The sequence below is a fragment of the Mus caroli genome, unplaced genomic scaffold (assembly GCF_978045245.1).
Source record: "Mus caroli unplaced genomic scaffold, Mus_caroli_1 scaffold_2, whole genome shotgun sequence".
In the NCBI taxonomy this organism is placed as follows: domain Eukaryota; kingdom Metazoa; phylum Chordata; class Mammalia; order Rodentia; family Muridae; genus Mus; species Mus caroli.
Window position 1 is genome coordinate 137,085,248 of NW_028227257.1, and position 18,026 is coordinate 137,103,273.

The following is an 18,026-nucleotide window of genomic DNA, read 5'->3' on the forward strand; positions in this document are numbered from 1 at the left end:
ACTATTTTTACTGATAGCCAATCCATTTCTTTCTTTGTCATTGTACTGGCTGGTTTTGTGTGTCAACTTGACACAAGCTGGAGTTATCATAGAGAAAGGAGCTTCAGTTGAGGAAATGCCTCCATGGGATCCAGCTGTAAGGCATTTTCTCAATTAGTGATCAACGGGGGGAGGGCCTATTGTGGTTGGTGCCATCTCTGGGCTGGAAGTCTTGGGTTCTATAAGAAAGCAAGCTGAGCAAGGCAAGGGAAGCAAGCCAGTAAGTAACATCCCTCCATGGCCTCTGCATCAGCTGCTGTTTCCTTACCTGCTTGAGTTCCAGTCCTGACTTCCTTTGGTGATGAATAGCAGTGTGGAAGTGTAAGCCGAATAAACCCTTCCCTCCCCAACTTGCTTCTTGGTCATGATGTTTGTGCAGGAATAGACACCTTGACTAATGCAGCCATTTTACATTGAACATCTCTTTACTTTGTCGCCATCTATCTCTGTGCCACTAACATAGGACGGCTACCATGATTTATTATGCAGACACTAAGAAGGAGTAGCTCACAGTTCCATACCTTTGCAATGTTTTTCCTCTTATTTTACTCAGAGAGGGACTTAATTGGTTTAGAATCTTTCAGTTGCCTCTAATTATGCAGGTTCAGCTTGCACACAGGCTTATACCCTGTGCATGTCTTTCTTTCCTGGAATGTAGCTGAAGAACTAAATACTGAAAGTATAGCAGCCACCTGCTGGCCATGGAAGCAATAGGAAAAGAGCTATGTTCTGAAGATGGTGAGCAGGAAGAGGGGAAAGGCCTGTGTCTGAAAATTTTTATCCTAACACTAAATTGATAGGAAAAGTCTGCCTCTGTCTTACTAACACATACATACATACATACACACACACACACACACATACATACATACATACATACATAAATACATACATACATACATATATACACACACATAGAACAATTAAAGTACACACAAACATGTTACTTACTTAATCCTCTACATTTAGTTTTCCAATACATAGAACTAAATGCGAAGTTCGGTGGTTACAAAAGGTCATGTAACTATATCTAGATAAAGTTTAGTATCTAGACGGGTAGATGAATTTCCTGGCACCAGGTACGCCTTGAAGCAGTTTGACAACGGAAACAAGAATGGCTCCTAGGGTTTTGCAAGACTCAATCAGGACTATCTTCAGCGCTCCCTGCCTGTGTCAGACTGATTAGGACTGGTTAGAAAACTGTAACTGTCTTCCTTTTTGGTGCTTCTTATAAGTCTAGCTCAGTTCCTGACCCGATAGTCACAGTCACTGCTGGACTCTCGCTGCCTTACTCTACTGCCTGTGCCTTATGATTCCCACTGAGCTTCTGCTTGAATGCTCCTGTCTCTTAATGGACAACTCTGCAAGGTTAAAAGAACAGCAGAAGTCTGACTCTTTCATAATGTGATCCCTGTACAGCAGAGGTACTTTTGCCAGTTTGGGTCACTTTACTCTGAACAGGCTGTGGAAGAGGTGGACTGCTCATATTTGTCTCAGTTTCCACGAAAGTGTTTTCACTATTCCTTGGGTGAAGCAGAAATGAGCCTAGTTTCTTTGCTTTTTCTGTGTGTTCATCCCACAGATGCAAGGAGAAAGACCCCTGACCCGAATCATGGACAAATTAATGAAAGCAAGTTTTATTCATGTACATGGGTCATCCATAGGATGGGGTTCAAAAGCTCAACACTGGACATGGGAAAGATGCCGCTTTTTACAACTCAGGAGTATGGAGTTGCCAAATGAAGGACTGACAAGCAAATAGGTGGGGTTATAGAAGCAGACCATAAACATAACAAGTAGACCATAACATAACAGCCTTGAGACACAAAGGCATGGCTACAAAATGGTCATAACAAAGGCATGGTATGGTTGCCACTTCTTGGCAGTACAGAAACATTTGTAGTTAAGGTGTCAGGTAGAGCATATTCCCAGTCCTTAAGAAAAACACGTAATCAAAAACAGGAATGAGCCTGGTTTATCTTTACTATAAGATGGTTCCTTTCTTTTTTAAAATTGCAACTGGATTGTTGTCTCATACAATACATTCTGACCACAGCTTCCACCCCTACCCCCAGTCTTTCCCCACCTCCTCTCCCTTCCAGATTTTATCCCTTTTCCATTTCTTTCAGAAAAGAGCAGATCTTTAATATCACAACCAAACACAACAAAACAGGATATGATAAGACAAGGCAAAAGCGCTCATATCAGGGATGGACAAGGCAATCCAACAGGAGGAAAAAAGCCCCAAGAACAGGCAAAAGAATCAGAGACACAACGGTTCTCATTGGTAGGAGTCTCATAAGAACATCAATCTAACAGCTGTAACATATACAGAGGATCTGGTGCTGGCACTTTCAATTGAGTGGGTGCTTCATAGTATAAAAATGTAAAATCCAATGCAACGCAACACAATAGTTAGACTATTTTCAAGACAGAATGAACATCAAAGCTATGAATAATACGTAAGTATATCATTAAAAAGGTGAGCGTTTGTTATCAGAGTTCAGACAAAAGGAAGTCTGACATAAAAGTGAGCGTAGGAAGTCAAGTTTTGATTGGGTCTTAAAGTAAATTTCAGTAAGTATAAACTCAGTGACTGACGCTTCTGATCCTCATTCGTTTCTTCCAGGGTGGACCTAAGAAGTACGCTTCACAGAGTTCCAGCTCTGGTATTAGACACTCTTAGAGTTGCCTCTCACCCCCATTGTCAACTGCTTCCCTGGAGGGTTAATCACCTCCTTTGTTATATAACAGTCCAGTTCCAAGCACATAATGGATGCTTTCAATAGTTACACATTTATATTATTGCAATGCAAGAACTAACCATGAGCCATAGTAAAGACAGAAACCAACAGGCATTATTAAAATAATAACATATTTCAGTCCTGAATAAGCATGCAAGCTAAAAATCAAGAAGAGGAAGCTGGATAAACACTGTCGGCGGTTTGCGTCAGGATAGACCAGAACATAAACAGACATTCTCAATCTATTTGCTCATTTTGACTTGTTTGGTTTCGGTAACTTAAAGACGTGCTCTCTTCTGAAGGAAATAGAGGCGGATTTGGATCTGGAAGAGAGGGGAGGTGGGAGGAGGGACAGGAATCTGTGGTCAAAATGTATTATACGAGAGAGAAGAATCCAGTTTCAATTTAAGAAATGAAAGGAAAGCTATTTTACAGAAAAGACAAACCAGGCTCATCCCTAAAGGTCATGATAAAATGGCAGGGTTGCTCAGGAAGCGGCTTATGAAGACACCGCAGATGGATAACTTCATCATAATGGTGATTTAATAAAATGTTAAGATACTATGCAAGCACCCATATCAGGCTTTTTATACACATACCATGTATTTCATCTTTACTAGTCTGTAGATGATAGATATTTTTGTATTTGCCTTACTGAGAGCCTTAGAAGACCCAGTCATGAGTTCAAACTCACATGATCAGTAAGGACCAATGGCAGGATTTGTCTCCAAGTCTGCCCAGCACTACCCCAGATTCCTAATCAGAAAATAAATCATATTTACTATTGGAGTAGAAAAGCACATTGTGTGGGCCTGAATCATATTCAGCCTACAATTCCTAGAATATCTTAGTCCCCACCAACTGAAATGTAACTGATTGAAACTTTGAACATGTACTTTGCAGTAGACTGAAAGGGACACTGGCCACTGACAACTCTGAGAGAACCAAGCCTGGCCACTTCTTCCCCAACTAAATCTTTGTGTTTTCATTGGTGATTTACTGCCATGGGCACAATAATTACTGTCTCCAGGTATCAGCAAATGATAAAGGTTCCTGAGATTATATTTATGTAAATGACAATATATGAAAAAAAAAAAAAAAACCTGTGCCTTCCTCTTTCAAAGGCTCATCCCTATATAAAAGCAGGAACTTGGAGGAGTGCTAAGGAAGGGGTCTGTATGTCTTGATTTGACTAATGGTACAGTTTCAGATGTCCTCAGTGAACAAGTCAAAGCTGGATTGGAGACACTAAAATCAGAATTGCTGGCTCAAATGCCCACTAGAAAGCATGGTCACGGGGCGGGATGGGGAGGGGTGGTCCTCTTATGAGTTTGAGGGGCACTGGCTAATTTGATGAGACTACAGCTACTTAGCTTCAGTAGATTCCTGACTATTCTTTGGGGAGTCAGCTTATGACAGGAGAAATATAAATGCTTATACAGGTTTTCATAGGGCAGTCGCAGTGTTAAAATGTCAGTGCAGTTAAAAAGACAGAAGGAAAAAGAGTGAAATGAAGCTGCTGAGCAGAACCCCAACTGTAAGCCCAGATGTCCTGCGAGGCCTGCGATCTGTGCTACCGAATAGGGATTTTTCCTTTTCCCTCCTGTGACACTACTGTTCCGTTTCCCTGCAAGCTTCTATTGGATAAAACACAGGCTGCTGGAAAAGAAGTTTTAGTTCTGAAGAGCTAAGTTGAGACTGTATTTGTAGAGTTCATATTCCTGGATGTTTCCCCTTCTCGTGGGCTGTCACGAGCTCTTGAAAGGGAGATAAAAATTCAGGCAAAGTTTAGAAAACTTTAAGTTAAGGTTAATTAGTCAAGATGTAGGATAAATGGTAAGGGATTAGATACGTACTCAACACTAAGCTGGCTTAATTTTGTATAAAATACTGTGAGTGGCGTCTCATTGCTGGCTTCTGACGGCCTGGTGTGTGCTTGTTCTGATAAGAGTTCTAAGTCACCACATGTTGTCTGGCATCTAAAGCAGCTTCTAATCAGGCTTTCAGAATAATTTTTTACAAAACAAGTGAAATTTAAACCATAGATAACCTAGAGTAAACAGAGTATTTATAGCTTGGTGACAAGACAACACCCTTTCCTTAGACAACACAGTTACTTTTTTAGTGTTGTCTAAAAGGCAGCAAGATGTTTGTTAATTTACAGTAATGTAAGAGTCTAAAATTGAAATTAAACCCAAAGGGGAAAATCTGAGTAAGAAAATTCATCCTTAGCTATAAAGGAAGATTGTTTTTATACTGTCACTGAAATGTGGTAGAGACTACATTTCCAAATTTATGAGTAGCAACTGTCAGCGTCTGAGTTCCCATGTGGAAAGACAATTGGCATGCTCTGAAGATCTGCACGTTGTCCTCACGTGGGGAAAAGCAGGCAATGGAATGGCTGAAGGTCCTCAAGGCAGGGACAAGGGCTGAGTAGGTCACACAACCATCAAAAGAGTACTGCACCTCCAACTAGCATTTCACATTCAAATATGCTCAAACAAACAAACAAACAAACAACAACAACACAACAACCAAGGCCACTTCACCTGAATATAAATACGTGGGGACTCTATTGGGTCAGTGGTGTGATCACTTGTTTGGTTTTCTTGTTTTGTTTTGTTTTTTAATTTTTTTATTGGGTAATTTATTTATTTACATTTCAAATGTTATCCATTTTCCTGGTTTTCCCTCAGCATCCCTGGTTTCCCTATCCTATGCTGTCCCTCCTCCCCCAGTTTCTATCAATTGTTTGTAATCTATCAGCTTCACAAAAAGAAAGGAGCATGGTAGACAGAGAGTCAAGTAGGGTTGTGGCGAGAACAACTCTAAGCAAATCTATACATGTTCGAAGAAAGCAGTTTTCAAACTTCCAGGTATAGGATGGTGATATTTGAGAAGTGTGGGTCATCCAAGGCTGGCCCCCAGTAAACAGGTCCAGAACTTGGAGTTGGACAAGGCAGCATGAGTGACGAAGAGCTCAACTTTACAGGTAAAAGGTGAGAAAGAACTCCACACACCTAGAATGGTTTGCACCCATTTTCATAGCTAGGCAGCTTTTTACCTATGCCATATGGTAGAAGCAAATCCTTATGAGACCTCAATAATGCCATTTTGTGTATGATCAGGTGATCAAAAAGAGCCAAAAAAGCACCCCTCCTCAGGCAGTGGGGTTAAATGACTAGATAATTTTAATACCCCAGTGACACTCTATCTTGGCTCTAGAATGTCTAAGCAGTTTAAATAAATTGCGTATCTAAATGTTCTATTTCCTTCCTTCCTGATGGTTGGAATGTGCCTCAAGACAGTCCCTCAGTCACTCACCCCGTAGTCTGGGCTTTCCTTCATGGCTAATGTCACGTCGAATCTAGTGTAAGCACAAGATTGGTGGGACATTTTAAGGGCCAGGATGGTTTGTTCAATCCTGGTTTGTTCATTTTATATAGACAAGAGAACCCTAATGGCAGGGGCTGCTTTGTTAGGCTTATAAATTAGATTGAGTACAAGGTGCAATCAATCGCACACAGCTCCATAAATCACGAGGACCTGAAGGATAACGCTCAACCAAATCTCAAAGCCAAGAGCAAAGTAACAAGTTCAGAAGGCAGGAACGTGACAGCTCTGATTCCTCTGTAAATGCCTAAATGAGGTCTGCATTCAGTTTCCTGAAATCAAGGACAAAGATCAGATAAACAAATGCATTAATATATTATTTTTAGTCATAAATTATTATTTTACCATCAATTAAGCTTATCGTTGACTTAATACACAAAGGGAGGGTTAAGATCAGTGGTGAATGGAAAAGGACCCACACACTTAATCAGATAAGAACAACAGCAGTTTCATCTGTTGTAAAAATCATCCTCCATTAACTTGTACGTGTGTGTCTAGCAAGGGGCACACAGGGGAGGTATCAAACTATGCAGAGAGAGCTTAAAATCAGGGGAGATCCCACAATTATAAATATGTTTTAAAAAGAAAAATATTTTATGTGGTATTTACAATCACAAGAAGACCTTCTAGAAGTTAAAATAAATGACATTTCTTAGTTCCCGGGATATTTACAATCATTGCTCATACATAACCCCAATAAGAGCACAAAGTGTTGAGGAGGTGCAGGCATTAGGGTCGGCATGAATGGATAATTTGAGCCCTGATATCCCAGGATTAGGGGGCTCCCTCACTCCATTGGTAAGTAACCTACAAGGAGACAGGAACACTCTTTCCTTTGTACCTCTGCTTCCAAAGTAGTTTGTAACATTAGCAGTGAGGGCTAAGCTATGTCTGTGGAATGCTTAAATAGAAAATTAATGTCTGAGTGAAAGCAGTTGGCTTATTCTACTTTCTATTTGGGGCCACTCAAAGAATACACAGGTTGAGTTGACAAGGTGACCACTCAGTGAAAAGGAGCTTATTTATGTTGAGATGGTGAGTTTTAGTTATAGATGAGAACTGTAAGAATTATTACTCTGTGTAGAAGGAATTCTAAGAACTCTCTCTCTCTCTCTCTCTCTCGTTCTCTCGTTCTCTCTCTCTCCTCTCGCTGCATGTGTGTCTCTGTCTCTCTTAGTAGCACAGAAGTTAAGGATAGTACACCAGGAATTTAAATTTCTTTCCTGTCTATTTGGTAACGTGATATTGACATTAACACTGTCAATAATTCATGGCAAAAGAGGAAGCTGCCGTGAAAGGTTGCCCATTGTTGGGCAATGATCGATGGGTGAGGCCACAGTGTGTGATGTATTGTCAAGTATCAGCCAGTTTCGCTTTCCTGGGGATTCACAGACTTGTGGGACTTACACTCAGTTTGTCTGACCCAAGCTGGGCTTATTTCTTCATTAACCTTGGACTGCTGATTAAAAAAAAATGTGCCTTCAACAGATTTTGAGAGGACAGCACCAACTCTGGCCATTTAATCTGTGTGATCTGGCAGTGGGCCTGGAGGTTTTGGCCTCTTGTTTTGATGTTAGTTTATATTAAACAAAACTGTCACTTTGTTTTCCTGTCTTTCTATATTGGGTCACTTGGTGCTACATGATATGATCCAGGACTATCCAATGCAAGAAGACACATGTCCCTTCTCATTGCATATACAAGACAGTAGGTTTCTTTCACCCTGTGGGAAAGAAAGCAGGTCAGGTGACCAAAGGTGACAGAGAGAAGTGCAGCTATCACTGCTCTCACCAGAGATTCTGTACAAGCATAAGGCTAAGACACAGTGTGGTTAGTGGCACTGCATCATAGAAAAGCACACTAACTACCCCTGGTTCTGATGCTCTGGGAAGCCAGGACATAAAAACAAGCCTGCCATTTCTGAACACCATCCAACGCAGTATAAAAAGAGCATCTTGGAATCTCAGGGGGGAAAAAGTATCTTCTAATTGACAGCGATTTGATTTCTTTGGTTTGGGATGCAGATATACTGGAACTTAATTCTTGTTGGAGTTTCTGGGTGACCTCTGGATATTGAAACACTTATTTGTGTCAGTGTGTGTTATTTTACCCTAGGGCCAGTACACACCTTAATTTTGATACAACTTTATTGATAAGCAGTCCGCATCAGCCACTACTTTGTTTCTCATGTCTTTTGCATAGAGAAAAATGCATCAGATTGACTATGACCACCAGAGCAAAATCATGGTGCTGAGTCTGAAAACCAGAAGAAAAGGACTCAATGCTGCTATGAAGTATTCATACTGAGAAAGATAGAAGACAAGGAGGACTGGGAGAGTGGGAGAAAGGAGAGAATAATGAGATTCTGAGTTCCCTCCCAGTTTTCCTCTTTTCCCAAAGAGCCTGTTCTTGTTTTCTTGGACTTGTTTCTTCTTACCATTAGCACACTGGTAACCCTGCTTGCCATATGACAAACACATATGACACATGTGTCATTCCAACCCAAATCCCCATCGCTTCTCCTGATAAACTTCCTGTCAGTGCATTGGAAGTAAATAGGACCCACAAAAAAAACCCATCACCTGGAAGAAGCACCAGAGGAGACTGCCTGTAATGGAGACAGCGTCTCGTCTGCCACAGAGCCACAAGGCTGTACATTTGCTAATTAGTTGCAACAAGCATTAATGTACAAAATAATGCCTTGGCCTTCCGTGCTGCTGCTGGAGATGGTTCTGCTTATCAGTTTTTAATATGCTCTTTGAAAACTGACACGTACTTTACCCACGTCTCTTTAGGAACATAGGGATTCAAAGGCTGGAGGAAAAATACTTTCATGCTTCCCAACACAAACCTGAGAGGATAATTAAACAGATGGCAACAATGAACTGAATCTGAACACATCAGGGAGCGGAGTCCCTTATTAAAAGCCTTGCAAACTGAAAAGAGGGAATAGGGGGGAAAAAAAGTAAAACCCAAACCAAACTCGGGGGAATTATTTTAGCTATCAACAGCTTTATATCATCGGTGACCTTAGACGCAGAGGCTAATCAACCATTTAGGGATGGATTTACTACCACCCAAGAGAGGGCTCCCGGAGGTCTATGCACTCAGTCCACCCCCCTCAGAGCAGGGGCAGGAAGGCAGAGTCTGTGAGACTCTTACACAGCTCCCCAAGACTTTGCTTGAGAGACATCAGCATTAGACACACACTTCAGAGCTGTGAAGGTTCCAGTGCCCCTCTGACATGCTCAGTTCCCCACACGGGGCACTGTGTCTTTCCTGGTACTGGAGGCCCAAATCTATGCATTAAAAATTTCTGTGATGACTCATATACTGAAGATATTTTTTGGGTTCATTTTTGGTGACAGAATGACCCCCAATTTATTGCACCCTTAAAGTTAGAATTCCACTTATTTTTAGAACTTAACATTGGCAGAACATACTGGGCTGACCCTACAAAAGATTATTAAGTTGATATTGGTTTTTCTGCCTGTAATTATAAGTAAATAATTATTTTCCAGAAATACACAAATTAGTATATATTATACAGCTGTATGTGCTTAGTTGTGTGCTATTTCTTTATATATAATATATATTATATATAATATATATGTGCAGATATAGAACTCTGTATGTATTCGCATAAGCTGTAAGCCTGTACACAGACATGTAGAATCTACCACATGTAAGAAAAGATCTAGCAATTACATAGATTTGGAGAACTATTTATGAGCCGTTATACATGCAAAGATGGTATTGTAGCATTGTAACCAGCTCCTGGGGGTCAATTGAGTTACTCTTTGCTGATCTCTCAGCTCTCTGCCTAACATGGTAAACTGTATGAACTTAACCTATGAACCAACGACGGTTCGGTTTCAATAAGTAAAGGACTCTTCACTATGCCTTGTTTAAGGTTAACCTTGCTTATAATCATGGTCTATTAAAAGGTGGTCTTTGAAAACTGAGGCAAACAATAACACTAGAAAATACACACACACAGACAAACTTAGAGTTCCTTGGCAAAACCCATTCCTTCCCTCACATTTCACCTATCTCAAAATTGCAAGTTACCTTTGGAGCTTGTCATAATACTCTCCTGCCAATCCCGACTGCACTGGGGGCTGTTTTGAAGGTAGAGTAGTATATAAATAAAAGACGAGGCCCTGCAGATAACCAAGTGGAAAAGCATAGTTGCTGGCACTCAGAATATGAGGTAACCTCTTTTAATTAGAATGTACAATTTTAGATTACTGACTATGAACATCATGGGACCTGAGATTTTGATTCATCAGTAATTCTCCTTTATGTTTCACTAAGATGTAGAAATCAGACCTCTGCTCTCACATAGATCTGTCTCCTAACAGAGCTACCGCTTTTTACCTGTGATCTCCAGTACTGCTCTGCCCCCTTGTGCTGCTGCGGTGAACTCGGCATAGAACAGTGTGTCTTCCTCCTCCCGGATAAACTACAGAAAAGCCCACTGTCACTTCTCACTTTTCTGGCAAGTTCAAGGTCGGTGTCTAGCTATTTTCAGCTCATCTCTTCTTGATCCATGCAGAGAAATGACAAGGTAACGTGATTCGGGGTCAGCTGTATTACAGGAACCGTTACATAAATGGAGAAAGTGAAAATCAATCCTAGCTGACAGTGACTTTGGGGATAATCAGCGCTCACTGTCTGCCTCTGTCAGCTCGCCTGCATCAAACACCGTGTGACTCCTGTCAGATCTTTTTAATAAAACTATATTCTCACTTTCAGCAACCTAAATAAATGCTGTGCAGGAGTTGGCTCTTTCTAGGCTCGTTTAGCCCTCTAGATTTGTAAACCTTTCTAATGCTTCCTCAGAAAGCCACGTAAGTGACACCTGTTATCCCAGGTTTGTTCATGACCTGGGATGAAAGTATTGCTACAATAACTGCCACACTGAGCGATGGGGCTGAGCATCCCTGGGCACTGCTGTATCCCGTGATATTAACCCCACACTTGTCTCAGCATCACTTCCCAAGCCCTCCACAGGGCTACCTCCTCCCTCTTCTTTCTGGGTACCTGAAACCTCATCTATCATTTCTTGTCGGGGACAGGTGTCTCCCAGCAGTTTTAGGTGTTCATTGCAATTTTCCTTCTTATCTCTGTATTTCTTTTTAAAACTGGGATATTGCTCCTAACACAGAATCAAGGATGGGGTGTTTAACAAGATGTTTCACACTGGTGGCATTCCGCTGACAGCACCTTGAATGTCAGTTTCAGGAGGGAGCTTCTCTATCCCACCCACCTTGTGCTCCCAGGAAACTGAAGCAGGCAGTCCTCCATTGAAGTACAATTTACCATAATATTAGTTGTCAGTAAATTCAAAGACGGAACTACTAGAGCTATAAAATGGATTAGAAGCAATTTAAAAAAGAATTAACAAACTAGACTAAGAGTATACTGTCAACAAACAAATGCTCCATCATAGGACTGTAATTTGGAATTTTAATTACCCCTCTGCTCTGTAACAAAACAATGTCTGAACTGGCAGCGATTTGAATCTCTCACAGGTCATTGAGCATTCTAGTTAATTACTCTATGAATAGCCTGTTTTTCTCCCCTCTGGAAACACGTTTCTAATGGCAGTCAAGGTCTGACAAATGTGTCATCTACATAATTAGCTAGGAAGCAACACAAAACATTAAACATGCTTTGTGCCGACAACTATCAAAACATTTCATTTGTTGTCAATTATTCATTACTTTGTAGGTTCTGAAGGGGTTGTTATTATGGAAATAAGTCCAGATGCTAACAAGGTTAGAGTTTTGGATTCAAATTAGTAATCAGAGGACTAACTTTTAAAAAAATGTATCTCATGTACATTCTTCACCATGCTCAATCAGTAGGAGATTATAAACAAATTTAGCTCTCTGCTCAAGTTAAAAGAAAATGGTGCTTGCCACATGTGTGAACTCCAGAGCCCTGGCTCATTCTTTGAAGTATGGGCTCTTTAATTTCCCCATAAACTTCCCCCACCTTTTGGGAACCCCAATTTGTACTTGGTAAATAGAGTTAAAAGATTTCCCAGCACGAAATGGCACAGGATGGCACAGGCAAGGACAGAAATCTCTAGTGGGATTAGAACCTTCTCTGAGGCATATTCTACAAAACTAGAAATTCCAACTAACAAACTTTTTCCCGTCTGTTCCACGGCGTGACTGCCAACAGCTGGAGACCTTAGCCACCTTAGGCAAACTGGGAGATCCTGTTTATTGTTGCCGTTTTGTTTTCTTTTAACTCCGTGTGTCTGAAAATGTTACTTCTTGTAGGATTTTAATATCGTACACAAAGCTGAATAGTGTCTTGAAAGCCAGTGCTGCTAACGTTTACAGACGGTACAAAAAGATTCTTCAACAGAATTGACCTCTCAGCGGCAAAGAAAATTGCAGTGGAAGACACATTATTGCGTTGTCGTATCAGAGCTTTGGATCTGCGGAGAGTCTCACTCCACTGTCCTCCAGCTTTTCCTTATAAACCAAAATGGCTTACAAATGTCATCTACAATAGTCCAATAAAGATTACGAACAAGACACTGTCCTTTCACTGATGAGATAAGAAAGATTCAACTGCAAAATGCAGCACTGAACAGTTCATAAGGCTTGCTCTCAGATCAGAAAAAACAGAATTCAAATTGCATTTGTGTGTGTGTTTAAATTTTAATTGAAATGATCAGTTTGTTTTCTACATAATGTTCGATCAGATGCCTGTGTTACAGAGCTAGATAGAAAGAAAAAAAAAAAGAAAAGAAATTCTATCAGGGGAATCAAGAAGACCTGTTATCTTCAGGGTGTGCAGAATATGTCAGGAAATAATTCTACTCTGTGCACTAAGAATGCCCAGCTAATAAAAAACACATCAGCCATTCACTAAGAGAAAATAATTGTCTCTATCTCTGTTTCTCAAAGCAAACGGCAGTCGCCTCTTACATTAAATAGGACACATTAAAATAGGCTCTAATAATCTTTATGCAAAAGGAAACTAATCCATTTTCAGATCATACGATCCACGGCAATAAAAGGAAAGCATCAAACTAAAAACAATTTTAGAAATGGCTGCAGACTCTCATTTAATTAACATGCAACAGATCATATATTTATGAGGAAGTCAAAATATTTAGGAAGTCTATAATCCTGTAAGCCTTAATGTGGTATAAAAACAACAAATAAATGCAAAGTGTTACTGTTACACATGCCTGCCTGATCAATGGTTTTCACATATTGATCTATAAATGGAGTTGACAGTCTGTGTTGCCTGCACATTTTCCAAGCAGGCTCTATTTTTGCACAAAACCAATACGGGCAATTACCTTTGTTTGAGATGCCAAGTCTTATCAATTCAATGTGATTTAGTGTCATTTTAATTAAATATCAGGATCCACTTCAGGACAATTTATCCAAACAAAGCCTCAAACCTGACTATAAGCTTGATTTGAAGTAAATATGGACATGCCCTACAATCTCATAATATTTCTCAAAAAGTCTGCTAAACAGAAGGCTTATATTTTTAGTAGTGATTTTTATGTCTGCCTTTTTGGCTAGCCACAACTTTGGCAAGCATCCTATAATGACAGAAGTAAGAAACAAAAGAAAATTGTTTCCTCTTTTTCCTGATAATACATTGAAATGGAGGGTGGGGGGAGATGGGAACAGTGTGTTAACTGTGGAAAGAGGAGTCTTGTACGCTAACACTTATGGATGGCTCGACCTAAGTCCTCATCTAAACACCCCTGAAAACATATTTCTCTGTTCATGATGGCCATGAATGTAGTAATGCCCTTCTGCGGGTTTGCAGGATGGAAATGGTGAATATTCACGCTTGTCGCTGCTGAAGACACCAGCACTAAATGCTGAAATAGCTCCAGCCTGCAGATCCTGTGTTTGCAGCTTCCTGATTTGGGCTGTTTAAACTGTTCATTAATATCTATTTTAAACTGTCTGTCTGGTAGACTGGAGCATCTCTGCAATAAGCAGGCATGGAAGCACTTGGAACCTTTTGCACTAGCTATTTGCTGGATTGCACACTGGCCCTTCTGCCCTTAGACAGGTAACATCATCTGCTCCACCTTTTGCCCTTGCTGCCTGCTTTTCTGGACAGTGTGTCCTGCAAAAGAAGCTGCTTTTCTTTCAGAGACATCCCTGTTCATCTCAGAATGGGCAAACAGATCACTGCAGAGACCAGCAAGCTTCCTTGCTATTCAAATGGAGCTCTCTCTAGTTCCTTTATGTCGGGACAAAAATCTTGCAAACTGTATCCTTTCACACCTAATAGTCCCAACTCTTGAACATTCCCTGAATATCAAATCAACCTCTGGAGAATTTGAAAACGATTACTTGATGGTTAAAGAAAATAATTCACACTAATATCATCCTAATGTCACATGGGATACACCTATGTGAATGAGATGTCTCCTTGAAACATTTAAGTCATCAGAATTCTTAATCTCACAACCAAACTCAGCTCTGTTTTTATTACACAGGGTTAAAAAACTACATTAGAATTTCAGAATACATTTAACTTTCAGAATCTTACAAGACTTACCAATGATATAAAATATATTTTAAGTACACGGTCATATTAAAAAATACTGTAATTCTACAAATTCAATTATGAATTAATAAACATTGTATTGATTTTACCCTGTGAGTATCAGACAGACTATGTTATTAATTAATCCAGAAGCTTAAAATGGAACTCTCTGGTAAACAGATATTACAAACAAGACATTTTATTAAACTGGACACAATACATGGCATAGGTATGGCCGCCAAGCACCTACGGTTTCTTTCATGGAGATTCTGTGGTTGAGTTTCCGTTATAACAAACTCCTCGCGTAAACACGTGTACACATTTTTAGGGTCCATCCCACCCCACTTCCAAACGCCGCAGACTATCCCCCTTGACCTCACACTGTCACCCGACTTCTGAAGAGCTACGCAGATAACTTTCACGGGCTTGTTTGAATAAATATGCCAAAATACTTTACATTCTGTCAGTATCTAGTCAGAAAATTGTGCATGGAAAAAAAGATGAAAAGAACTGAGACAGAAAGAAAATTAGTGCCATGGCAAGCTTTCAATACAGAGTCTCTGAGCCAAGCTTTCTCCGTGAAATGACATATCCTCACCAAAATACCCCCTTTTATATAATTATGCACTGAGTACACATAACCAGAAGTAACTTTTATTTTTGTTCCTTATCGAGGAATCCATATTGCTCAGACTAAGAATGCGGAAACAAAAGCTGGGATAATTATAGCTAATTTAACTTTGGAAAACTCTTCGTCTCTAGCAGTCCAGCATACAACCCCCCAAACTAAAGTTATGTAACAAGGTAATACCAACAATGAGAAACTGCATGATAAAATCCTGCCCAAAAGTGAAAAATGCTAATTTTGTCTCATTTAGCAGCTGGATACAGAAATGCTCATTAGTTTTAAGAGGGTTAATCCTTTTAACTTTTGCATATTGATATGCCAATTATGCCTAATTGTACAAGAGGCATCAGTCAAGGTAATAGTGCATAAACACATGAAAGTTATTAAGTACATCCCAACATGTAATAAAGTAGGTGTTAATTGGTAGCTGAGTTCTGCGGGCTATTGAGGTGGATAATTCATTGAGAGATGGATCACTTGTAATTTCTCTCCATAATTCCTTTTGCAGTCTCACGCTGTGATGTTTTCATGCTTGTCAAAAACAACTGCGGCATAGTGCCTTTTGTTAAACACAGCCAATAAAATATGTTAGGCATCATTAAATATACTTAACTTTTAAACTTTTTCAAAGGTACAGTTCTTATGGGTAGTACCGTATAGAGGGTCCAATAATTGACTCTAACCACTGTCTCAGGTTCAGAGTTGAGAAACAGCTTAGCTGCTTTTAAAGTGAAGACAGCTAACAGTGCTGTGCCTCCCAGCAGACAATTGTTGTAAATGAGAAAGTCAATAAAGGAAAATGCTTTTCTCAGGAGTTACCTTATCTAAGGATGTATTTCTCACTCTCCCTGTATCAACACTAGCTTTCTCACATTAAACCTGCCTACAACACCTGAAAAGGAACTGATTAAATCCGTGTATTTCTCAAACCCCTGAGATTGCAGTGACTTAATTTTGCACTTGGAATTCAAGTGAAAAATGGAAAATAAATATAATTGGTAACAGTCTACTCAGTAAGTTTACCTGATTTAATAACTAGGTTAGGGAGCTGAATAGTTTCCAGGCGCCTGTGATATTAACAGAACATTCAATTAATAGCCTGCATGCTTCTGCAGGCTGACTGAGACTCCCAGTCTGTCCCTGGCTACCTTATTTCTCAAGCTTCCTCTCACTGTGACAAACAAAATAGATCTGTGGTCCAAAAGAGTGGCTAACATTGCATAAATAATTTTGTAACATTCTATGGCCTCAGCTGCAAGTTACCACCATTATGGTAGAAAATTAACCAGAGGAGACCCATCGCAATCAGTGAGTTTAGTGGCTCAGGATGCGTGCAGGGCCAGGGACACAATTGGCAGTAGAGTTCATCTCTAACTATTTTATTTCAAATCTTTCTAATGACACATTATCGAAACAAAATGGCTTCCTCTCCAAACCTCAAATAGCCACACCATTTCAACCATTTGAGCCTATTGCAGATCAAACCACAATTTCCCAGTCTTCTATATTATTGGGAGATTTGAAGAAAAGATTTTTCACATTTTGAAGTTGCTGATTTTTTTCCCCCTCAATTCATTCTTAGCTAATTTTAGCCTCTGGCTTTTCAAAGTGATGTACTGTATTTGGAAGTACAAACACGGCATGCTAGCATAACCTCATTATTTTTATGACACTGAAGCATGGTAGCAGAGGCCCTTAAAATGAGTCAAAGGTGCTCTTCAGCCTGGCTCCACATCCCCTTTATCACTCTGGATTAGGCCCAGCTCTGCTCTTGTAACTGGGAATATTATTATAACTATAAGTAGGCAAGATAAAATCCGTTACAAAACTGTTTTCTCATGCACATTAGGTAAACAAACAAAACAAACCTAATTAGCTGTATTTTTTTTTTTAAATCTGTCCGCTCAGAGACTGCAGCATGTTTGGGGCATTTGACTTACAGGTTCAGTGACCTTCCCAGGATCGGTGAGGATCATGGATTTAGTTTGGCTCTGCCTGTCTTGGTGGCTGTTGGCATTTTTGATTCTCATTTGCACAGCTCCTGTAGCTTGGTGGGCAGAATTCAGTATTTCCAGAGAGTTGTCACAGTTTGTAGATGTCTGCACACTGCAGCTTGTCCTGATGAAATTCAAAACATTATATTATTATAAATATATATATATATATATTTATTTATTTATATAACACACACATATATATATATATCCTCATTAATCATTAAGGTATTAAAATTGAAGATTCTGCACCTTTCTCAGTAGGAAATGAGACAGTCACTACTTTGTGCTCATTTGTAATAGCTCTGCCCTTCACGCCCATTGATGACAAATGTTTGTAAGTATCACGACTCCTGACTATGCAATCCCTAGTTCTATTAAAAGCTTCCATATAGGGTCTGGGGAGATAGTCAAGACCACTAAGATCACCTACTGCTCTTGAATAAGAACTATCTCAGCACCTACTTTAGGCAGCTCACAGCCTTGCCAATTGCTCCAAATCCATGTGATTCAAAAATTTCTTCTAGCTTCTCTAGGCATTGCACTCACATGCCCCATACCTTACACACACACACTTGTTTAAAAATAATATCCTTTTAAACTGTATTACTGTGTTTTATGTGTGAATATTTTTTTGTGCTGTCTGTACAACACATGCATACAGTGCCATGGAAA

At 39.9% G+C, this 18,026-nt stretch overlaps 1 protein-coding gene across 3 annotated transcripts in view; it reads right to left on the minus strand.

Moving 5' to 3' along the window:
* Positions 1-18,026, minus strand: part of Arhgap15 (Rho GTPase activating protein 15) — a 638,684-nt gene that overhangs the window by 589,045 nt on the left and 31,613 nt on the right. For 2 of the 3 annotated variants that reach the window (XM_021155709.2, XM_085834942.1), the window contains exon 2: positions 17,298-17,475. In XM_021155709.2, the coding sequence (XP_021011368.1) occupies positions 17,298-17,475 (178 nt within the window). Of the gene's footprint in view, positions 1-10,556; positions 10,850-17,297; positions 17,476-18,026 lie in introns of those variants that run through there. The other variant, XM_029472910.2, reaches the window with a different exon arrangement.